The 25,950-nt window shown below is 45.6% G+C and overlaps 1 protein-coding gene across 1 annotated transcript in view; it reads right to left on the bottom strand.

Moving 5' to 3' along the window:
* Window positions 1–16,792, bottom strand: part of LOC311233767 (protein Aster-B-like) — a 264,385-nt gene extending 247,593 nt beyond the window's left edge. Inside the window, exon 1 of the mRNA XM_084320782.1 lies at window positions 16,505–16,792. Within this exon, the coding sequence (XP_084176908.1) occupies window positions 16,505–16,777 (273 nt within the window). The 5' untranslated portion in view covers window positions 16,778–16,792. The remainder of the gene's footprint in view (window positions 1–16,504) is intronic.
* Window positions 16,793–25,950: the final 9,158 nt, after the last annotated feature.

Genomic DNA, 25,950 nt, shown 5'->3' with positions numbered 1-25,950 from the left:
CTCCGGATAAACCGGGGAATATAACTTATACTCAGACTGTACAAGCATTGCAAAGCCATTTTTCTCCCAAGCCCATTGTGATTGCGGAAAGATTCCGTTTCCATAAACGACATCAATCGGAGGGGGAGACAATAGCCCAGTATATTGCGGATTTGAAGAAGCTGTCGGAGCACTGCGAGTTTGGCACGTACCTGTCAGACGCGTTACGGGACCGGTTCGTGTGTGGTCTTCTCAGCGAGTCCATACAGAAGAGACTATTGACCGAGAATGCTCTCACCTATCACAGAGCGGTGGAAATAGCCGTTGCTATGGAAACGGTGGCGAGGGAGGCACAACAGCTCAGCAGCTCTGTAAAAGTGAATGCGATGTCTCTCTCATCTACACCTGGAAGAAAATGCACCCGGTGTGGGAGGACAAATCATGTGGAGAGTGGCTGTTTCTTCAAGGACCAGGCCTGTCACCGTTGCGGTAAGAAAGGCCATATTGCACGTACATGCAGAGAGAGCAAGCAGGAAAATAAAGCAGCAAGTGACACAAGATGGGAGCAAATAGACAGAGGGGGGATTAACACAAGATGGGAGCAAAGAGACAGAGGGGGAGAAAGGTCGAAAAGGCGGATAAATAAGATGAACACCAGGGGGATGCAGAGTGATACAGGGTCTGATTCAGACGGGGAATTAGCCCTGCACAGGGTGGATGCAGCAGGTGACGTGTCTCAGCAGGGCGGTTCAGCCTCATCAGTGATTTGGGTTAGGCCAAAAGTGGAGGGGCAAATGATTGACATGGAGCTTGACACGGGGGCAGCCGTTTCACTGATATCAGAGCAATTGTATAGTGAAAAGTTCAGTCATATTCGCCTGCGCCACACCCACATTCTGCTGAAAACGTATACAGGTGAAGTGATCGCCCCAGTGGGGGTGGTAAAGGTGAAGGTTCAAATGAACAGAGACCAAGCACGGCTCCCACTATATGTGGTGAAAGGCGATGCACCCCCCTTGTTCGGCCGTGAGTGGCTGAGAAGAGTGAGACTGGACTGGAGAGCCATAAAAACAGTTAGATCTGGACAACGCATGCAGGGGAACACGCTGGAAGCAGTGTTAAAGGGGCATGCCAATGTATTTAAGGATGAACTGGGGACATTGAATGGCTTTGAAGTAGCTCTGACACTCAAGCCCGAACATCAGCCAAAGTTCTGTCAGGCCCGGGTGGTTCCCTATGCACTTAGGCCAAAGGTGGACGCTGAGCTAGAGCGCCTGCAACGGCTAAATGTAATTTCGCCTGTGCAGTTCAGTGAATGGGCGACCCCCATTGTGCCTATCATTAAGAAGAATGACAGTGTGCGCATCTGCGGGGATTTTAAAGTGACGGTGAACCCGGCCCTCTGTGCTGAACATTATCCAATACCCCGGATAGAGGATATGTTTGCTTCGCTAGCGGGGGGGCAGCGGTTCAGCAAGCTGGATCTGGCTCACGCATACTTGCAGGTGCCGGTGCAGGAGAGTTCACGCAAATATCTCACCATCACAACGCACAAGGGGATGTTCTGCTATAACCGACTGCCTTTCGGCATAACGTCAGCGCCCTCTATCTTTCAGCGTATTATGGATCAAGTCCTCCAGGGGCTTCCCAATGTGCACTGCTTTTTGGATGACATATTGGTAACTGGGTGTAATGATGCAGAGCACCTGAAGAATCTGGAGGGGGTGCTGGGTCGATTGGAGAAGTTTGGTCTCAGGGCGCAGCGAGGGAAATGTGAGTTTTTCAAGGACTCACTGGAATACCTGGGACATTATATTGACGCCACGGGCCTTCATAAATCCCCAGAAAAGCTCAGGGCGATTGCTGAGGCCCCAGCCCCGACAAATGTGGGCCAGCTGCGCTCCTTCCTGGGATTAATTAATTATTATGGTCGGTTTGTTCAGGACATGGCAACGACACTCAGCCCCCTTCACGCGTTACTACATAAGGGGACACCATGGAAATGGTCACAGGAGTGTGGGAAGGCTTTCTGCTCAGCTAAGGATCAACTGCTCTCGGAGAGGGTGTTGACACATTACAATCCCAAACTGCCAATCATACTGGCGTGTGACGCCTCGCCCTATGGCGTGGGCGCGGTGATTTCGCATGTGATGCCGGGAGGTCAAGAGAGGCCCATAGCGTTTGCCTCCAGGACATTGAATAAAGCGGAGCCAAATTATGCTCAGATTGAGAGGGAGGCCCTGGGGATCATATTTGGCGTGCGCAAGTTCCACGCCTATCTGTACGGACGCCATTTTACCCTACTCACAGACCACAGGCCCCTGACTACAATATTGAGCCCCAGTAAAGCTATCCCATCGATGGCGGCTGCTAGACTGCAGCGATGGGCCCTAATATTAGCTGCTCACAACTACACGATTCAGTACAGGGGGGCGGCGGACCATGGCAATGCGGACGGCCTCTCACGCCTGCCACTGCCGGTTGAGCATAAGGACAAACCAGGTTCAGTGGATACGGTACTGATACATCACCTTGAATCGCTGCCAGTATGCAGCACTGACATTCGTAAGGTACTCGCTCAGGTGATGGACATGTGTTTGTCAGGACACTTCCCTGTGGCGCAAGGGCAGGACAGTGCACTGACTCCCTATTACACAAGAAAAGATGAACTCTCAGTGGTACAGGGGTGTTTGTTGTGGGGAAATCGGGTGATTGTGCCTCCAAAATTGAGACCCCAATTACTACAGGAGCTGCATGCAGGCCACCCGGGAGTAGTTAAGATGAAAGGTGTGGCTCGTAGTTACATCTGGTGGCCGGGGATTGACGCTCAAATAGAACAACAGGCCAGAGTGTGTCAGTCGTGTCAGCGCAACCAGAAATCTCCCGGTCTCTCCCCACTTCACTCCTGGCCGTGGCCAGGCACTCCGTGGCAGAGGATACATGTGGACTTTGCAGGGCCCTTTGAGGGTCATATGTTTATGGTGGTGGTGGATGCTCACTCCAAGTGGCCAGAAGTGAAGCTGATGGGCTCCACCACAACCGCTAAGACTATTCAAGTACTGCGGGGGTTGTTTAGTCGCCATGGATTGCCAGAAGTTCTGGTGAGCGACAATGGGCCGCAGTTTACTTCATATGAGTTTGCGTCTTTCCTCAAGGGAAATGGAGTGAAGCACATGCGCTCTGCTCCTTTTCACCCGGCCACGAACGGTCAAGCGGAGCGCTTTGTACAGACACTAAAACGCTCATTGAAAGCGTCTCGAGGAGCGACGACAGTGCAGCACAGACTGGATTCGTTTCTGCTCAGCTACAGAAATGCTCCCCACGCCACGACTAATGAGTCTCCGGCGGTGCTTTTCCTTCGCCGCCGACTCCGCTCCCGCCTTGACCTTCTCAAACCCAGTGTGGCAGCGGTGGTGGATCAAGCTCAGACAGTCCAGCAGGATCGCAGAGCCCGGTTCGCCAGAGACAAGGACTTTGCATCGGGAGACCCGGTGCTGGTCCGTGATTATAGACGGGGGGAGGATAAGTGGATGCCAGGGGTGGTGGTCTCCCAGGAGGGGCCAGTGTCCTACACAGTCGGGGTTGGCTCGGGGCATTGGAAACGCCACACAGAACAGATGCGGGCCTGTGACCCGATGCTACTCACTTCAGGGGAGCCTATACCACCAGCCCCATTGGCACAAACTACGACAGCCATTATGCCAGATCCAGTGACCGGTTCCCCAGCGGGCGGACAGGAGTCCTCCCTAACCGGTCCCTCAGTCACGCACACTGAGGCAGCTGACTTAGAGCCAACCAGAACATCTACAGAGACTAGTAGGAGGTACCCGGTGAGGGTAACTAAGCCTCCTGATCGTCTCACATATTGAGCGGGACGTTCTGACAGTCTCAGTTGGACTATGGGGGTTATTGCACTATTGTTTTGTGGTGTTATATTAAAAGGGGTCATTCAGGGGCACTTTATCACCATATTAGGTACTTGGTTTGGAAGTGGGGACAGCGATACGATTAAGTGGGGAGGAGTGTGATGTATGTGGCTGTTGGTGTGTTCGACCTCACCATTCCTATTCCTGCCCTCTAGGGGGAGGGCGAGCACTTCTTAAGGTGACAGCTCAGCCCGCTTCCGGGTTCGTTGTGATGGCAATAAAGATAGCTGCATCCATCGTATGTAGTCCCTGTCAACAGCGTATCCAGTGTGATTAATATGCTACCATTGTACGGGGTCACATATATAATAGTTACTGTGAGAATAACAAGCCTTAACACTCTGACTACGACGTCATCTTTGACAGAGGATGTTAGTCGACCCTACACCGGGTGCCCTGCCAGCGAGGACTTCGTCAACATGGAGAACGGCGGCTGGGTGGCGCGTCGGGCATTGCCCTCGTCACCAACGCAGGAGATGCCGGGTTCGACTTTGGCTGTCCCCGTTATCCAGTGTTTTGCAGTCCTCTCAGCCTGCGCTCAAGGTGTAGGTAGGTGTCCCGCTGGAATGAACACTTCTTCTTTCCTTCCCTTCTAAATGTTTTGTAATAACGATGTTTTCCAAAACGTATGTTGCTGCAATACATTGAGGATACGACGTGTGTTGTGTGTGAATTGTCTTGTCACTGGTATGTGGTATAGGTTCTCTCTACCTAGACAATCGGCGTTGTTTTTTACGTGAGTAAAAATGAACTGGTTTAGTTGTGATAAAAACTTGTGTGTTCATGTAACGTTAGTAATGTGGTTGAGCTCACAACTAGTTGGGTTCATTAACCTGCAAAGCTATGCTTAGTGATATGTGATTGAGGAATAAATCCTTCTCTCAGCCTGTGATGACAATGAACAGGTAGCGTGTTCACATATTAACAGGGGTACCTGTTCAACCTGGTCGTATCAAGGGTAAGGTAGGGAGGGGTGACCCCCCCGGGTTCCCTGGGGCTTCCCCCCTCCTCTCAAACATGTTTTGTTTACAATATATTGTGTCACTATGTTTGTGGGGATACGATGTAACCCTCAGCTTAAGCTGCTGGGGTTGTGCTTCTGCTTGAGAAAACGATTTTTTCCTAGGGAAAAGGTTGTTTTGGTCGCTGTCATATGTGCTTAGCAAGGCCTGTGGCCAATACATAATCGAGGACTTATGTCTTCTCTCGTTATGAAAAACGGCGTTCCTCTGTAGTGAGAGTGTACTTTTGCCTTTTTTGTTGTGATGAAGGGTTGTGTGTGTCGTTGAGATCCACAACTGGGTTAGGTTTTGGCCCACAGAAGCACATGTGTAAGTCTGGTACCGGGGCTCTTAAAGGGGCCCTCTCTGTTCTGTGTTTTTTCGTTGTAAAAATCAGATGGCTGTTTTCTCTGGGTCTGTGTTTTTCCTTTGTAAAAATCAGATAGCAGGTTTCGCACATGTGAAGCTGTTAAACGTTTCATGTAGCATGCTATGACTGGTGTCATGGCTCTACTTTGTCATTACATCGTATCAGGGGTGAGGGGTCATAAAGGGGTGAACTGGTAAACCTTCCTCCCCTTTTCTGATTGGTCAGGGGTTAAAACCCCCTGTCTTTCGGGCTTCCTGTCACGTTGCTGGTTCGGCACGTTACACGGTAGGGGGGGGGGGGTTCCTGGTCCCACACCCTGAAAGATTGGGCGTGTGCACCGCGGAAATTCCCTCGCCATAGAGTACGTCACTGAGCGCGTTTCTATTGGTAAGACTTCCGTGAGTTGTTCAGGTTCCATGTTATGGATCTGTTTCAGGGAGTTTTTAGAGCCTCCTCCTCACAGAGCTCTTCCTCGGGGAGTGTCAGAGCCTTCTGTTAGTTCGGACCCTCCCTCCCAGTGAGGGAGCCTCCTCAGAGTTTCAGAGCCTCCTCCTCAGATTGTCAAGGTGAGTAGAACTTCAAAAAGGAGTTCTGCTCTGTTGTATGTGTATTCGATTTAATTCAATTCGATTATTGAGTGTGTATTGGTTCAGAGCCTCCTCCTCGGAGAGTCCTAACCCAATTGTTACATAGCTCAATGTTGCAATATATCTTTTCAATCTATACAGCTCACGTGGGAAGTCTCTCTGGGGGTTCCCCGTCCTCTCCTTTTTGGAGTAGGTGGACGGGGTATTGTTTAGGGTTCCTGACTCCTAGCCTTACAGGTCTGTTGAGTCATGGGTTTCCCCCCGTCATAGGGGTACGTCGCTCACCGTCCCCTCTTATGAAGTGTGGTTGACGGGGTGGTGTTTCCCTCAGCCGCGTCGCATGGGACCCATGTCCGTATTATTTTTTCTTTTTTCTGAAAAAATGTAAAATTAAAAAAGCAGCTTCTTGTCGTTCCCCCAGGCAGCTTGGAGGAACGGTATCTGGTGTCTTGTTAGACTATCCATTGATGTGTTTTGGGTCTCGACGTGTACATAGTGCTGGCCCTGGGTGTTTCTGATAGGAATCACGCATGAGGCTTGCGCGCCTTGGTTGCTCATCATTAAAACGGCGTTTTTATGGGGCAACTGGGATGGAGTTTGTCTCTTCCGAGCGCCAGTTTACTAGGTTTGTCTCGACGAATTCTTGTTCATATCTGGGGATGTTAACGGAATAGATCAAAGCATAGGTAGAGGGGTCTCACGCCCTTGGGGTGGGCCACTGAGCGCGGTACAAACGGGACCGTCTGGGTGGCGCCCTCTATAATGTTTTAGATCGACATGCGTACCTACCCCCCCTCCTAGAGTTGGGGATGTCGGCGTGATTAGGGCACCGGACTGGTTCTGGTCACGCTGGTCCAGGTCAGTTAACCCGTTGTCCGCCGGGGACGCAGATCTGCTGTTCTGGTACCCTGAGGGACTTGTGCTTTTTTCAGGGGGGAAAATGCTGGGTCGGCCCGGGTGTCACAGGGTTTGATATTATGGAGATGTTCGTGGTTGTTACTGCGTGTTACCCCTCACTGTTGCTTGGTCCATGTTGTGTTGTACCTTGAGCTGCGCTAAAGGGGCCTGGTCCTTCTCCATTATTTTTCGCCCCTCTCTTCTCCCGCTTATGCATGGCTGAGAGGGGGCTGTTGAGGTGGTTCTTATGGAACTCCTCTGGCATCCCTGTGTACGTCCCGGTCCGCCGGGCCCGGTCCGAAGTTGTTTTCGTCGACCCGTAGGCCTGGGATAACCCCTTTTTGAAAACTAAAACACTTGTACTGCGGTATAGCCAGTGTATACCCGCAGATGTGTTTTGGAGTTTTTTCCTGAGGGGTTATAGGAACAACCACCTCATGTTGAACCAAGAGGGTGGTTGATTCCCTGGTGTGTTGGAGCGGAGTCAACTCCCGGGTTACCCGTTTGAGTGTGCCCCTGCACGTTCATGACGTCTGCCAATCGTGTCAGCCTTTTCTGCCTCGGCCCCTCTAGAGCGTCTGGTTTTTTTTGTGTGGAGGCTTTGACATGGTGCTCAACAATGCCAGCATATGCCCCTTCCGCTGGGGTGCTGTTCTCAGTTGACCCCTTTGGCGCCTGTCTCGTCCGCAGTGCTCCAGGCTCGGGTCAAGTGCCTGCTGCCTGGATTGAGGGATCGGCCTCTTCTGGAGGTCGTCTCCCCGGTGCGCTGCCTGCTCCCACTGTAGTGTAGCCTCTTGAGTGCTTCGAGTTTCAGCCATGCTGACTGCCTGAGTATGCCAGGGTCAGTGAGCCAGGCGGCATGCTATTGGGGGGGAAGGGCCTGCTCTTGGATGGGCCCTGTCCTGTCCTGGCGATGTGGGGGGCAGTGTCACTAGTGACCGCCTGGTGAGGTCTCGATGCTGTGGCGTCATTGGCCTCTCCGGGCCCCCTTTTTCCGGGGGGATCCAGTCCGTGGGGTCAAGCCACGGTCTGCTCACCCTGTGCGTTAAGTTGCTCGAGTTCCTCTTCGCACGGTCGGATCCGTCTCCCTCCCGTCCTCCAATAGGGAGGGTTCCCTCCAATAGGGAGGGTCGGGGGGCTCGGTCCTCCCCGGTTCTGATGGTTGTGGGGGGCCTCAGTGGGGTACATTTGTCGGGCGTGAGCTCCCGCTCAGCTCCTGTTGTGCAATAGACGCTGAGCAAGAGCTACACGTAATAGAACGTACGGTTATGTATATAACCATAGTTCTATGAGTGTAGTGATGCTCAGCGTCTCGACGCCACTGCGGCCCTTGATCTTGCCTTGTGGTGAAAGATTGAGAAGGAGATGAGTGTGTGGCCACACCCCTGCTTATATAGGTGGCAGATGGGGGTGTGGCCAGACGGATGTTGGTAGGTAAAGGTACATTTTGTGAGTTTTTATTCAGTGCACATGCACTGGAGTGAGATATGTGCAATAGACGCTGAGCGTCACTACACTTATAGAACTATAATAATAATAATAATAATAATAATAATAATAATAATAATAATAATAATATATAATCATGGTTATATACATAACCGTACGATAGCGTCATAACGACTAAATGGAAAACGATTCTGTCACAGCGAATGTCTTAGTTGCTTAAACAATGTTGGATGATGTAATTGATGGGTCATGAGTCATTGTGGAACAAAATAAAAATCGCGCGAATTGATTGATTGATTGATTAATTGCAAAAAAAAAATTTACCTACTTTTCAAGTTTAAAAAAAATAAAAATAAAACTTTTTTTCCTATAGGGCAAAGAAAACTTTTTTTAATTTGTTTTACCTACTTTCTATAGAAGCATCTAAGAATGAAGTTCTATAGAAAGTAGGTTAAAAACTAAAGAAAAGTTGGATGTGTTAGTTTGTTGGATGTCTAGGTGAAAGACAGTTGGATGTGTTAGTTTGTTGGATGTCTTAGTTGAAAGACAGTTGGATGTGTTAGTTTGTTGGATGTCTTAGTTGAAAGACAGTTGGATGCGTTAGTTTGTTGGATGTCTTAGTTGAAAGACAGTTGGATGTGTTAGTTTGTTGGATGTCTTAGTTGAGAGACAGTTGGATGTGTTAGTTTGTTGGATGTCCTACTGAGAACAGTTGGATGCACTTCCGAGCTGCTTCCACATGGAGGCAACTTCTTGTTTTTTCTTTTTTGGGAACTACTTTTTCTGGCGGATGGTTTTTTCAATAAATCTTCAATTAATGTGTGATTATTGTATAGCAATAAGGTTGGATGAATGTGCCAGTTGTATAAAAGCATTACACCACTTGTAGTCGTGGATAGTGAAAATTAGACCATGCCTAGGGGGGTCTTTTCTTTTCTTTTTTAATGTTGTAAACTCTTATTACATTGAAAACCAAATAAGACACATTTGTGGTGGAAACACAAAAATAACTGTAACTGGGTTTTAAACACACTATAAGATAGAAAGAGCCAATAAACAACACAATTATAACATTTCCAATACTTTTCCACAACTATTCTTACATCTTATAAAACAACTAGAACCACAGATTTGGTTGCAACTGCAAAGCATGCTGGGATAGAGGGAGTGGCCAACTGTCTCTGTGCTGACCCTCTGGTCAGCTGTATGTAGTATTGCACAATCTCTGTGCTGCAGTAGTCTCAGTGGTAGCATTTGAAGCCATTGTTGTTGCCCACTGGTGGTAAAAAGGTGGACCACAACTACACAAAGGACTACATAAAGTCAATGGAGTCAATGCTGGAAATTAATTCCCCAAAAAGACTTCCCATTGCCTGATGTGAAACATTAGCACAGGCTGACTGGCCCTATCCTATAGTTTCTGATATTGCGTGGATTCACATAGGGATGGCACCGATCCGATACTCAGTATCGGTATCGGTCCGATACTGGTCAAATTCAGAGGATCGGATATCGGAAAAACAGGAAGTACAGCTAACAATAAAGACATTCACAAATACAGAGGACTCATGTGTATACTTGTAGAATAACACGACACAGCCGAGTGTAATATCTGCAACGGAAGTATTTCTAGGGGTGGCAGCAACACTGGAAACTTCAACACCACAGACTTAATTAAACACTTGCAGATTCATCATGGAATTGGAGTATGCAGTGTTTATACGTGCAACGAATGCCAAGAGGAAAGGTTTTGCCTCAATCAGTGGCGGACTCAGGCTGAAGGGCAGGGGCGAAAAGAAAAAAAGGGCACCTACTGCACAACATGGGACCCCATCAGTGAGCAAAAAGCTATTATGCGTCATGTATGGTGAAATAGTCTTCATCCTTGATTAAGATTAACATTAGAATGACATAGACAATCCAGATTAATAGTATAACCACACGTGATAAAAACACACAGAGAACAATACACCTTTAAGTTTATTTCACCTCATTGTCATGGTGTTTGAAAAGTAGATGTACTGTATCATGGTGTTTGAAAATTTAATTATCATGGTGTTTGAAAAGTAAATTATCATGGTGTTTGAAAAGTAAATTATCATGGTGTTTGAAAAGTAAATTATCATAGTGTTTGAAAGGTGGATTTATCATGGAGTTTGAAAAGTAAATTATCATGGTGTTTGAAAAGTAGATTATCATGGTGTTTGAAGGCCTAAACCATTGCTGCAGTGGTACATTTCTCAATGCTAAAGATATCAGTGAGGAATATAAATATTTGGGAAACAGCATTTTAATATGGTCTGGGTTGAAAAATAGTGAACCCATTCTTTAAAATCTATTTATAGATAGTAACATAGAATAATAATATATTAAAATATTGTATAATACTGTACCAATATGGTGTAGAATAAATAGTATGATTTAGTTATATTATAATAAAATAGAAATTAGATAGTATATAGAAGTATAATACATTATATAAGTGTGCGTGTGGGTGTGTGTGTGTGTGTGTGTGTAAATGAATGAACCTAAATATGTAGTTTGACTGATAGATAGACAAAATGGGTTTATTTATGTTGATTTAATTTGGTTGTGTTGATGTTAACATTTTTATTTCTTTTTGCAAAATGGGTATATTCTGTTTGGTTTTACACAATATGTCTATCGGTGTGTTGTGTGTGTGTAGGGGCAGGTATATAAAAGGTATATAAAAGTGGAGAACATCCGCAGCTCCTTCTCCCAACCCCCACCCATTCCAAACGCTGAATCGAGAACATCATCCTTCACTCTGTCATCTTTCTCTCCCATTACAGAAGCCGAGACCCTGACACTGGTAACGTCGAACCGTCCGACTACATGCCAGCTGGACCAGCTACCCTCCCCACTCCTCCAGACCATAGCACCGGACATCCTCCCATTCCTAACTGCAACCATCAACTCCTCACTCAACTCGGGGGTGGTCCCCACCTCCCTAAAACAAGGCAGAGTCACGCCCCTCATAAAAAAACCAACCCTGAACCCCACCGTCATAGCCAACTATCGTCCTGTCTCTCTTCTCTCCTTTCTTTCTAAAACACTTGAACGTGCTGTATCCAACCAACTTACTGCTTATCTCTTACAGAATGACCTCCTAGACCCCAATCAGTCTGGCTTCCGGACTGGCCACTCCACAGAAACGGCCCTCATTGCGGTCACAGAGGCACTTCACTTAGCAAAAGCGAAAGGCCTCTCCTCTGTCCTGATTCTCCTAGATCTATCTGCAGCCTTCGACACAGTCAACCATCAGATCCTCCTCACGGCCCTCGCAGGATTGGGAGTGGCTGGATCTGCGCTGACATGGCTGACATCATACCTCAACGACCGCTCCTACCAAGTGTCATGGAGAGGGACTCTGTCGGCCACCCGCCCCCTCCGGACGGGTGTCCCCCAGGGCTCGGTCCTAGGACCCCTTCTCTTCTCCCTCTACACTAAATCACTGGGTAACATTATCACGTCTCATGGCTTCTCATATCATTGTTATGCCGATGATACTCAACTCTTCCTCTCCTTCCCTCCCTCAGATATCCACGTCTCTGAGCGGATCTCGGCCTGTCTGTCCGACATCTCCGCCTGGATGACGACCAACCACCTCAAACTGAACCTAAGCAAAACAGAATTGCTCCACCTGCCGGCCAAATCCTCCCCCCTGACCGACCTCTCCATCACAGTCGAGAATGCAGCTGTGACCGCGTCCCCGACCGCCAAGAACCTTGGTGTTGTCCTTGACGACCAGTTGAACTTCTCTGCTCACATCGCAGCGACAACCAGAACCTGCAGATTCCTCCTGAGCAACGTTAGAAGGATACGCCCCTTCCTGACAAAAGAAGCCACCCAACTCCTCGTCCAATCAACAGTCATCTCCCGCCTCGACTACTGCAACGCACTGCTAGCTGCCCTCCCGGCCACTGCCACCAAGCCTCGTCAACTCATTCAAAACGCAGCGGCCCGCCTGATATCAAACCTACCGAAGTCGGCCCATGTCACCCCACTTCTTAGGGACCTGCACTGGCTCCCCATTGCTGCACGTATCCGTTTCAAGGCCCTCGACCTAGCATACCGTGCAGCAAAGGGAACCGCTCCCGCCTACCTCCGGTCAATGGTCTCTAACTACACACCCTCAAGACCCCTACGCTCTGCATCTTCTGGCCGCCTCAGACCTACTCCTATCCAAGCTCCCGGAGGGTCATCAAAGAGAGGCCGCCTATTCTCAGTCCTTGCCCCACAATGGTGGAATGAACTACCCATCCCAGTTAGGACAGCCGAATCCCGTCCAATCTTTCGCACTTGTCCTAATAAACTAACCTACACTGTAACACGCAACACTTGATGAACATTGTTACTCAGCTGATAGAGTTGTACCCTTCTTGCTGTCTTGTCGTACAGAACTTGTAAGTCGCTTTGGATAAAAGCGTCAGCTAAATGACTAAATGTAAATGTATATATAAGATTTTTTCTTCTTCCTGTTCCTTTCGGCCATGGTATTTTTGGTGAATTATATGAATGTACTGTTGGACTGTGGTAATTCCATGTACGAATAAATAAATGATGATGATGATTTACAACATATATTTTTACAGGATATAAAACAGTTTAACATGTTAAAGTTAATTCAAGTGCCATTGAGCTTCTTCCTTTCTCTCTCCTAACGCTCCTTCTCTCCTCATGTCCTCTCCTTCTCTCCTCCTGCCCTCTCCTTCTCTCCTCCTATACTCCCCTTCTCTCCTCCTGTACTCCCCTTCTCTCCTCCTGTCCTCTCCTTCTGTCCTCCTATACGCCCCTTCTCTTCTCCTGTCCTCTCCTTCTCTCTTCCTGTACTCCCCTTCTCTCCTCCTGTCCTCTCCTTCTCTCCTCCTGTACTCCCCTTCTCTCCTCCTGTCCTCTCCTTCTCTCCTCATGTCCTCTCCTTCTCTCATCCTGTCCTCTCTTTCTCTCCTCTATCTCTCCCTCTCTCTCTCCCTCCCCCCTCTCTATCTTCCCCATTATCTCCATTAAACTTAAAATTTTTATGTTTAAGAGACATTGTTCTGTCCAAAATAAGCATTATTGGCGATGTTAGCACCAGATTCGCAGTTATAATCCAAACTATGGCTCTATGGCTCTGTGAGACAAGCTTGTACACATAGCTAGTAGTGAGGACTTACAAATACATACCTGTATCCTTATCTCTTCCCTTATACTATTGTTGCTTTGGACCCAATTTTTCAAAGAGAAGCTGCCTCTCGCAGCATTTTTCAGTTGCTTTTTAATATTCTTCCGATTTCTTTCTCTCCTTGGCATTCTGTAATCATAGAATATAGGCCAATGCTAAACCCACTTTTAAGTTTACTACCACTCTTATGTTAGCTTTAAAAAGCAATTCACACTGAACTTTAAAGTGCTATGGGTAGCTATATTTTGTGCAAATTATACTAAAATAATTTGTACACTTTATTTCTAAATTGAGAACACAGGTTAGCATAGAATCAGCTAAGCAAGGTACCTGTTTAGTTAGCTAGCTACAGTAGTAATACAGCTAGCCTATTAGCCTAGGCTAAAACATACTGCCATCAATAAAAGCACTTGCAGTGTACATACATTAGTATTTAGTAATGCATAATTGGTAAAACAAACTCAATCTTTGCAACTTCAAAGAAAGCTTGATGTATTACCTATACCTCACACAGCAGTACAGTAAGATGCAGGGTTACAGCTCAGACTGCATTAAGCCCTCTGGCATCTGAACATTCAAGAGGGGATGTGTCTAAAACTGAAAACTTAAATGGATGGAATATTGTAGTGACGGGTTGCTCACTCAGAGTTGTAGCTAACACTTTTGCGTGACATTATTTAACCGCCGGGGCACATGGTCAAGTTTAGACCATTGGAAGGGCACCAATGGGCACGTCCTCTAATTTTCACCACTCAAAAGGCCATTTTGGCGTGATGTTTTCTACTGTGGGGGCACATGGTCAAGTTTAACCATTGGAGGGGCACCAATGGGCACGTCCTCTAATTTTCACCACTCAAAAGGCCATTTTGGCGTGATGTTTTCTACTGTGGGGGCACATGGTCAAGTTTAGACCATTGGAAGGGCACCAATGGGCACATCCTCTAGTTTTTGCCACTCAAAAGGGCACTTTAGGTTTAGCGCAATGTTTTCAATTGTGGGGGCACATGGTCAAGTTTAACCATTGGCAGGGCACCAATGGGCACATCCTCTCACTTTTGCCACTCAAAATGGCACTTTAGCGCAATGTTTTCAACTATGGGGGCGGCACATGGTCACGTGTAACCATTAGAGGGGCACCAATAGGGCACATCCTCAAATTCTTTCCACTCAAAAGGGCACTTTTGCATGACATTATTTAACCGTGGGGCACATGGTCAAGTTTAGACCATTGGAAAAGCACCAATAGGGCACACCCTCTCATTTTTCACCACTCAAAAGGGCACTTTAGCGCGCGTTTTTCAACCGTGTGGGCACCAGGGGGGGAGTCCAGTGGCCTCAATTAACGTAGCTGGAAGCCATTTGGAAGTGCGAGAAAATCCCTAGTGCCTTAAGAAATTCCCACGCCTGTTTTTACTTTACATAAATTATATCAATAATGAATGTACCTTGAGAATATTGCTGTCTGCTCTGTGTGATCATTCATATTATTGTCCCAGGAACTGAAATATATATATAGAAATATATTTTCATATCACAAATTTGTCCTTTTTGTATCTGTGTATCTGTTGCCATAACATGCTGTGTTGTAAGTCATTTGCAATAAATTCAAATAAGCAAAAATTATGACAGATTCTTGGATACACATAACTCCCCATTCAAAGAGATAGGGTCTGGTCTTGTTAGTCCCCTTTATCAAGAAAGACAGAAATGTCTTACAGATGTTAGAAGCATATAAATAATGCAACATTACTATTTGGTATCGGGTTAGAAGCTAACGTTAACGCTAGCATTGCTGTCTGCAATGGTTGGCCGCAATGATGTTCAACCAAAAACATAATCTCCCAGCTGGCGCATTCGTGCCTGCAGAGATATTTAGACAAAACAGAGAACTGAGTTCTGTCTGGACGTCCTTCCCCGCACAAAACAATAATGGCCAAGGCAACATTGTATGTGTAGTTTTACTAGTTTACCTTAATAAAGAAACCGCCTTAGTTGCAGGTGCTGAGAATACCTTGATGCATTTATTGTGTTATGCATGCATCAAGCAGCTCCCATATGGATGAATCTCTGCACTTTTTTATAAAAAAATATTCGCCCTCCACTTTTGATGGTAGCAAAATATCTTTAATTTGTTTTCAAAAGAAGACTTAAACACACTTGCCCAAATTGTAAATCTACCCCCAACATATTTATAAGGTTTTCGTCAATGAGTTCTTCTCAACATATCACTTCAAGTAAAAATCCTCAGGGCGGCTGCGTCTGGATATGCATGAAATGCAACTTCAGCTTGATTTTCAGTACGATGAATATCAAATAGCTTACCATTCGACACACAACCATTCAACCTAACACAAACTTTTGGTTAATGTTAAGGTTTGAGGTTGGTATTAGAGTAGGCCTACTAGTATTTTCCAATGGGATTCCATTTAACTACAGTATGCAAAAAAACCACTAGTAATCAATAACAAACGTGTTAACAATTCAGCCATTACTATCTCTCATTTAAAATTAACTGCTGAAAAATTATGTTTAATTTATTAGACGTTAAAAATATCATGATAAGTGGTCGAATTACTCTCTCCTTCATTAAAGGACACTGAGGCCTCTGTCTACAATGTGTATAGGAACTAACTTTAGTATGAATTACTTTCACTAAAGCATTGTGCTCAAGTGCAGTTCTGAGGTTCTTGTACTTCCTAGTATTTCTAGTATTTATATTTATTTATTTCAAATTTTTCCATTTTCCATTTCCATTTAAGGGAACTTTATATTTTTACTACAATACATTTCAAGGAAAATATTGCACATTTTAATAAAGGTTTTGCATACAAAACATGTGATAAATGAATGAATTTTAAGCGCTTTTAAAGTTCAAATCTAACTGTAACTTTAACCTTTAGTGGTCAATCCATGGAGCAAGCATGGGTATTCTCTGAGAGGCCTCAATCCTCCTAACAACAGGTGATCTATCTCAAGCTACCTATATGAACAGTATCTCTACCCTATAATATTTAGTCCTAGATTTAACACCTTGACATGTTGTAACTATGTAGGCTACAGTTGTAAGCTATACATTGTTCAACCCAGAGGTTCCTGCTGTCATATACAGACCTGATCTCACTGGAATGCTCCTTTTCGCGCATCTTCAGCCAACGACGCAGCAGGAATCTCTTCCGTTTCGGCGAGGCGCTGGGCGTGGAGTATCTGGACCAGGCGGCCGCTGCATCCTCGTCACTGGACGGCGTGATCTCGATCGAGGGCGGCTGCAGGTACTCTGTGGGCAGGGAGTGCACACCTGACCCCGGGGTGGCTGACGCTCCCCTTCTCCTGGTCTCTCTCCCAGTCGGCCCTAATCCACTTGCCGATGCTGCGCTGGCCATACTGACACCGCTACTCTCGCTCGTCTGCACATCCTTCAGGCGCCCCAACTTGAAGCGTTTGCGGCGGAGGGCTGGTGTGGCAGAGGAGGGGAAGGAAGAGGCGACTGCGGTCGGCTTATCGTCTGCCGCCTCGGGGGAAGTCACCGATCCTTGGTCAGCCTCATTGCCCTCCCACTCCCCCGGGGTCTTCACCTGCAAGGAAGAGAGTTGGAGGGTCTCAGTCATGGTCTACCGCGCACCTCCTGTGACTTGTTCATAAAAGCATGGAAAGGTCAAAGATATCCTTTGTTTTCCTTGTAACTGGTAGGTGGTGGAGAGAGCATAGTATGGATGCCGATGTGTCAGCGGTTATGGAAATGGACTCTTTCACTATATTTTCCTGCATGTCACATTACAGTCTGCTTCGTATTCTTCATAGCCGGCGTCTTTCTGATTCAGTCTTGACTGCATTTGAGCAGACTATGAAAGAGCTGGATTTCTTTCAGCTGTGTTCTTCAGAAGTCACACTCTGTACTTTCCTCAAGATATTTCCACGAGTGACCTTTGTTCTTGGGATATCTCTTCACATTCATTTGTACAAGGGGTGTATTTTGCTGACGCCATGGAGATGTTCTTACGCTGTGCTGTCCTGTTTCATTTGGATAAAGAAATGCCAGCCTTCTGTAGCACAGCCTGTACCTAGAGGTTAGAATAGGGTGAAAATGTGTAAATATATCATACATCTTTTATTTTTTATTTTATTATTATTATTATTATATATTTTTTTGTTACCCTTCAAGAGGCTCTTTTGTCCTCTCACCAGGCCGTCACTGTAAATAAGATTTTTTTCTTAATTGACCTGCCTGATTAAATAAAAGTATGCACACACACACACACACACACACACACACACACACACACACACACACACACACACACACACACACACACACACACACACACACACACACACACACACACACACACACACACACACACACACACACACACACACACACACACACACATGCACACACACAAAGAGAAAGAAGGATGGGGGGCAGGGACTTTGATGCATTAATGGGTTTATTCTGGTTTTCAGCCGCTGACTCACACCGATAAATTCCGCCAGACTGAGACTAATCTGAGCCCAGTGAGCTATAGACAAATCTATCATCATCACTGGTCCTCAGTGAGTCGCACATTTTTCATCAGGAGACTATTTGTTTATTTCTCAATATGTTTCCCTAAGGGTCCATTGGTCTGACTTGTCAGCAAAGAGGTTTAAGGAAAGAAGAGGGCAATCAGGGAAGGGAGATGGACCTCATCTACTCATTGTCATACGTTTCCTCATAAATAACCTTGTAAGAAGTTCGTAAGATGATAGTCCTCCCCCGGATACCTGAACGTGTGGAGAGGTGCTCGTAAGTTACCAAAATGATCGCAGCTGCGATTCCATGAATGAAGAAGAACGTCACTGATTCTGAACACACTGAAAGCGTGTTCTCATACACCCAAATTTGCATACAGAAACGCCCCGCTAGCTCCTTATAGGGCATGAAGGACCATGTGCAAACAGATTCAACAGCTCCTTATAATGAACATTTCCAGACTCCGGCCATCTCTCCCCGACTCTGTAGCAGAGACTCTGATTCACGCCTTCGTCACCTCCCGTCTCGACTACGCAAACTCTGTCCTCGTAGGGCTACCCAGCAATGCCCTGAACAGGCTACAATACGTCCAAGATTCTGCTGCTAGGGTTAACAAACAAAATGGTGGTGTGTTGTTATTAGCTTCAGCTCAGCCTCTGACATGTAGCAAAACGTGTAGTTGGGGAGTTGGGGTGCCGTGAGGGGAAGAATTATGATTCATTCTTATTTTTTTTTATCCACTTTTTCTCCTCATTTTCCATTTTTCTCCCATCCCAATTTCGTATTGCCAATTCTCCCCTCCCCTGTCTTGAACGTTGCTAGACTATGCCTCCCACTGGTCGGTTGTAGTGAGGATATAGCCTTGCATCACGTGTCCCCTCCGGTACACGAGGAGGCAGCCTGTCGCATCTTTTCACCAGACAGCGCGGACTCTCAGTGGCGAGGAGTAACGCGTGGGAGGCTCACGCTGCCCCCGATACTTCCTGTCTCTGCTGTGCAGGCGTCACCCAACCGATCTGTAGGAGTCGCTGTCCACAAGGTCCAATCCCCACCCATCGACTTCCACCCGCTGACTCTGCCAAATGAGCCAGTACGACGGCCGGCCCAAGTCGAAGGCAATGCTGAGACTGGGATTCGATACCGGAGTCTCTTGCATTGGTGACGAGCGCAATCTCCACTACGCCACCCAGCCGCCCGAATTATGATTAATTCTTTTGAGCAATTCTGACTCCTACATCATCTATAAAAACTCAGAAAATCAACCTCATTCCTTGACTATTTGCAATTGAAACACAACACGTTGGTACAAACAACACCCAGTGGTAGAATGACACAAGATTAATACATGGCGTCATTCATCTTTCTGCACTAAAAGGTGCTTTTGGAACTTTAGACACTGTATACATATATCTGTCATGGTTCCTGGTCCTCTCTCCCTCTCTCTCTCTCTCTCTCTCTCTTCCCCCTTCTCCCGCTCTTGTTATGTTAGGTAGGTTCAGGTGTGGTGTTCAGCGTGGCAGCTGATCTGATGTCTGCGGGCCAATTACGTCTGGGATATAGCCAGTGTTGGGAAAGTTCACTTTCTACATGAACTAGTTCAGTTCACAGTTCACACATTTTTTAATGAACTAGTTCAGTTCATAGTTCATAATAAAAAAATTTGAACTAAAGTTCATGGTTTCAGAAATGAACTAATTTATAGTTTATAGTTATTTTTTCAATACGTTGCTGCAAGCTATTATTTGTCAAATGTAATGCCACAACCAGGGGCGTAACTAAGGGGGGGGGTCCGTGGGAAATGTCCCCGGCATGTTTTCAGAATGCAGTTAGTGTCCCCGGCATGTTTTCAGAATGCAGTTAGTGTCCGCTGCACGATAATAAATGGTGACGCGACGTGATAGGAAAACGGCTGCTTGGCCATCTCTGAGCCATTGTCATGCAAAGTCAAGTGAGCACCCGGCGCGCTAAGTACCACAGTTGTCTTTGCATATCAACAACAGCCCAGTATTCAGGTGTGCTCAAATAGGCTACATACTGTAACACCCCTCCCCAGTTTGGTGTGAAACTGTGATAAATAGCGCGATCTCTCTCTCTCTCTCTCTCTCTCTCTCTCTCTCTCTCTCTCTCTCTCTCTCTCTCTCTCTCTCTCTCTCTCTCTCTCTCTCTCTCTCTCTCTCTCTCTCTCATACACACAACGTAGTATGCACGTTCCGAGACTCGCGCGGCATTATGACTTGTCATAAGTGAATTATATAGAAACAACTCACCAAAATTGACTTGCACAACTGATTAAAAAAAAATTGAAAAGGGGGGGAACCCACCCTTCACCCCCCCTACCCCCACCCCCGCCACCAGACAACTATACGTAGCACCCCTCCGCCACTGACCACGCCCCCAAATGTATCCCCCCCACCACTGACAAGAGAGTTCCGCCCTTGGCCACAACCCATATAGAACCACAGACAGCAATCAGAATACTGGCATTTCCATAACGCTTTGCTGCCGCCCATTCAGTCCACACTAGTAGCAGCTGCAGCTTTCATCTCTACAGTATATTTTCAAAAACATGAGGAAAAACGTGCTGCTTGAGTGGTCTTTATTAAGTATAATAATCTAAATATACTTAAAGTACCAAAAGTGAAAGTAGTCATTGTGCAAACATATAACATATAAACATGTGCCGACATAACTCTGTACTAACACAACACAAGGTAGGAACCAGGCTGAGGTATGAAAATAAGGTTGTACCTCAAAGTTCAATATTCAAAGTGCAAAACATTTACTGACTTTAACGTAAAACTCTTTTAAATGCTCATACGCCAACCCCGTAGAGTCTGACTCTGAGCGAGTGCTGCTGCAGCTGCTCTCGGCTTCGTCCATACTAATGCTTGCTGATTCCGCGGTTCCACATTGTTCTTGTTGTGAGGAGTCTAATGACGTATATTTTAGTGCGACAGCCAGGGGTGACAGGCAGCGTACGCATCACAGGCAGCTTGCTGTTGCCAGATTGGGTGGTTTTCCGCATTATTTTGAAGCCTGTTTACGGTGTGTTTTAACTGGGTTTTCGGCTGAAAGGCATATGAAATCTGGCACACTTTTGAACGCCGTTATAATACAGTGCTGAGAATGAACGCACTTTTGAACGCTGTTATACAGCGCTGAGAATGAACACGTTCTCAATTACGTTCATCTAGCAGAAATACAGACCGTTCAGTTCACGTTCGCCCAAAATATGAACGCGTTCATGAACGATCGTTCATTGAACGCGTTCAGGTACATCACTGGATATAACCCCGCCCCAGATGTTGAAAGGTTGCCAGATCGTAACTTCGTATTTACCAGTTAGTCGTGTTACTTTGCTCTCATGTTCTATATTCTGATGCCCACTTGTTCTATGCCTGGACCTCTATGCCTGGTTCTCCGACCATGCTTAACTCTGTACTCTCGTTCCTCTCTCCACAGCCTGCCTGGCGAAGTACCTGGAATACTGGCTTGCATACAAGGACCTGCTCTGACCCCTAGCCTGCCCGACGATTCTCTGTGCTCTACCCTCGGAACGTATGAGAAACTGTACCCATCTCGACCCCTGCCTGGCTGACTATCCTGCACCTGCTCTGACCCCCGCCCGTCTGACTCACTCAACCACGCACACATCTCGGACTGTATGAGTGCGTCTCCGTGTATCGAACCCCTTGCTTGGACACTTGACCTTTCTATTTATATATTTATTCTAATTAAATATACCCCCTCCTGTCTGCCGTTTCTCTTTGTCTGCATATTGGGTTCCAAACTAAAACCGTGAAGTATCTATATCTGTATTTATACCTTTATCTATACTCATGTTACTTGTTAGTTATACATAGTGTATTCATAGTTGTACCACTGTATATAATAATATTGTACATACATTAGCTTAGCATATTTACTCTGTAGCTTCTTCATATACAGTATACTCCATAGATACATGTACACTACAATGCATTTCACTGACTTTGCACTCTGGTTAGTTGCAAACCTATAGTTGTACTCTGTACTTCTGTACTTGACAATACATTTAATCTAATCGAATCGCATCCACAGCCTTCCAAGAATCCATCCAAGAGGTTTGCAAAACTCAAAGCTTTTCCAAACTAATTTAGTCTTGTTCAGTATTTGATTAATTGTGAAAAGCAGAAGGCTGACATAAATACTTGTGTTTCATAATTCATGTTTAAAAATGGAGGCTATAGCTGACATTGATTATACAAGGAGCAGCCACATTTTTCAACAATAATAGCACTAAAGCATGGTCATGTCGACAGGAGGTTAGGAGATAAAAGCAGAATAATGATCTTGCGAAACAGTTTCATTACACATCGTTACTGGGTGGAGAGACCTTGAAAAGCTTTTTACATGTCCCTTTGTGAAATGGTATAGTTAGGGAACACCTTTGCTTTTAAAGCAATAATCAACTTTGCTGGAGCAGTTGGTTGTATAGCTAGCTATGGTAGCCATGATAGTCCTAGTGTCTTCATCAGTTGCATCTGTGGTCTCTGTGTGGGGGACAAGGATCATCTTTTTAGATGTGAAGTGCATCTATCACTCACGGTTAGACGCTTTGCCCCTAGTGGCAACACACAGGAAATGCATTTAGCATCTATGACAATATGTGTCCTCGTTTTCTTTGTCCATTCACTTGCATTCTCCAAAAACGAAATTAATTATAAAAATAATTAAAACATGGGTACATTTACTTCTTTCTATTTTCCTCTATCTCAGTTTTTCTCTCTCTCTCTGTTTTCCCCTTTCTCTATCTGGTTTCCCTCCATATCTCTCGGTTTTACCCTATCTATCTCTGTGTTCCCCCTATCTCTCTCTGTGTTCCCCCTATCTATCTCTGTGTTCCCCCTATCTTTCTCTGTGTTCCCCCTATCTCTCTCTGTGTTCCCCCTATCCCTCTCTCCGCTGCCCTTCAGCATTCACTAATCCAGCCGTTGACACAATCCACTCTTTTTACTATAATTGGGAGAGCTTAGAAAAATCCCCCTTTTCTCCCTCCCTATATTTAGTCTCTCCAATGGGGGGGGGGGGGGGGGCACTGTGCAGAGAGTGCAGATAGATATTAGCCAAAGAGCCCCAATGTTAAAGGAGAGTGTACTGAAGAGAATGTGGAATGATAGATATGAATGTACAGTCTCTCTAGTTATATGAGTTAGCACTATGGGTAACCCTAATAGCCATTGCCTCCTGAACACCAGTCTACTTACCAGCCAGTCAATCATCCTATAATGAGTGGAGTAAAGCTTTTCCCATAATTTCCCCAAGGTTATATAATGCCACATATTACTCACCAGCTCTGGTGCACTTTGTTCAGCAAACACAGATAGGTGGATTCAGTGGGCTTCAGCTGTGAAGCTCAGTGCTAACTCATGTAACTACAGATACAATCGTATCTATTATAATTATGATTTTATTTCATTAGAGCTTCGTTTCAAAGCTAGCACTATGACCAGTCGTCAGCTTGTGACTGCAACTTGTTCCTGTTTGCGGACGACTCAGCCCTGCTGGTCTCTGACAAGAACAAGTTACAGGTTGAAAAAGCCCTCAGCTCGGAACTAGGCAAAATCTGCATATGGCTCGCCGACAACAAACTATCATTACACATGGGCAAAACAGAGTCCATTCTCTTCGGTTCAAATAACAAACTCAGCAAGACCGACGGCTTCTCGGTTACAGTGGGTGACAATATTATCACAAGGAAAGATGAAATTACCTACCTGGGTTCCATCCTAGAGGCTAATCTTTCCTGTGACAAAATGGCATCCAATGTAATAAAAAAAGTCAACCAACGAACGCGATTCTTGTACCGGATCTCCTCTCTGGTAAACAAGAATACCCTGAAGACTCTAGCAGGAGCACTCATTCAAGGGTACTACGACTATGCTTGCACCTCATGGTACCAAAGCACCTCAAAGGCACTAAAAAACAAATTACAAACATCTCAAAACAAGCTAGTCAGACTACTACTTGACCTGACTCCTAGAACCCACCTCACCCCTGCCCACTTTGACAACCTAGGATGGCTTAGAGTAGACGACAGAGTACAGCAACTTGCAATGGGCCTGGTCTACAAGTTACACTACGCGACCAAGGTACCCATGTACATGTCAAAATACTTCCCAAAGGTCAGTGAATACTACGATCACAACACCAGAGGGAGCTCCACAAATCATGTAAAACCCAGATTCGGCTCAAACAAGGGACTAAACACGTTTCGCAATTATGCCACATCAATGTGGAACGCCCTGCCTAAAGCTGTAAAGGAATGTGAATCACTACCCACCTTCAAAAACACTCTCAAAAAACACCTACGTGAGACTGCAATTCGAAACTGGCCCCTACAAATGTCCTAACCTAGTTGTACAGTAAATGACCAAGTAAGGCTTTGTCAACATTCCAATGTACAGTGTAAAATGTGTGTGTGTCCCCTACCCAACCCCCCCCCCACCCCACCAACCTCCTCCAATGTACAGTTTCTACGCCAAATGTATATACACTCCTTTTCTGGACACTTTTGTATCACAAACAGTACTGTATTTGCAAATCTGATATGTCATAAATGTATAGATGTAGCAGTACTGTCTATCTGTATGTCATGTATGTCATATATGTTATGATGAATTGAAAATGGGGGACCCTGGTGTAAACAAGACGAAAGTCTTTCTCTGGTCTGCATCCCCTTAACAATTGTATGTATTGAGATGTACTGTACTGTACCCATTCTGCAATCTGTTAATAAACTTTTCAATCAATTCAATCAATCAACCAAAGCACACAAAATCTCCCTTAGGCAGCCTGAGGGTGTTTTATGGCGAGAACAGAGAGCAATTGTTGAGGAGGAATCAGGTAAATGCTAGATTTCTAGGGAATTATGTAGCTTGCAGAAAACTACCCCAACTACATGACCTACAGTAGTTAACTACTGAAGAAGCTACATAGATCTTAATCCAGCCAAACCAGCACCCAACCCCTGCAAAATACAGTAATTGAACAAAACTACTTTTTGTACACATACATCTGCTGATGCTAGTTCTATAGACAGGATTGCAGACTTATTCTCCCAATATAAGGATGTAAAAAGTATTGTATTAACCTCTTCATTTGCGGGGGCCAGGCCCGGACTGGCCATCGGGAGCACCAGGAGTTTTCCCGGTAGCCTGGCCTGCACAGATACAAAAAAAAAATTAAATTATATAAAAAAAAAAAATTATAATTATTTTTTTATTATAATTTTTTTTTTGCCAGGCCATTGTTTCTAGTTGTGGCGGCGGCGCGGCGCGATAGTTAGATAACCTATAGGTGGGTGGGGAACAACCAGGATTTTACTGTCTGCGACAGAGTTGGAGAACTATCTCTCTTGACTCTCTCCCTCTCGCGGATCACACACACACACACACAAATGGAGCCGTGCTGCCGCTTGTGATTGGTGGAGGCAGGACCAGGCGATACAACTGATTGACAGTGGAGGTGGCGAATGGAATGGCAGATGGCACTCTCACAGAATAACAGCCAGGCAGTGAGCCAGGTAGTGAGGGACTCGGGAGATATACAGTAGAGCGAAAGTCAATTAACGTTGATGTCAAGATGGACAGTGGAAGAAAGAGAAAGGGTGGAACTTCAGATTAAAAATGAAATACTCCCACTTTTCTGAAAGGAGTTGTTAAATCTGACATTACAAAAAACAATATGTGGTGGTTATGATTGGGGCTGAAGTTGAATAAACAATTTATGAAAGAGAAAGTCAAAATAATTCAAAGATAATTCAAAGATTACACACCTTTGCCACATATATTGGCTACAAACATAATCACTGCAAAGTTATAAAAAAAAAAAAAAAAAATCTGATCAGACACAAGGGTTAAGTTGTTGTTCCCTTTCTAATTTCCTCAAAAACATCTAGTCTAGTTAATGTGATCAATATTATTTGACAATTGATGCTTTTTGTTGGACATTTCAGTCAGTGAGCTCATACTTTGAGCTCATTTTATAGTTAAAATGATTGAG

This window comes from Notolepis coatsorum (genome assembly GCF_963971535.1).
Source record: "Notolepis coatsorum genome assembly, chromosome: 8".
In the NCBI taxonomy this organism is placed as follows: domain Eukaryota; kingdom Metazoa; phylum Chordata; class Actinopteri; order Aulopiformes; family Paralepididae; genus Notolepis; species Notolepis coatsorum.
The sequence above is the reverse complement of the archived record's forward strand: the minus strand, read 5'-3'. Positions and strand labels throughout refer to the sequence as shown.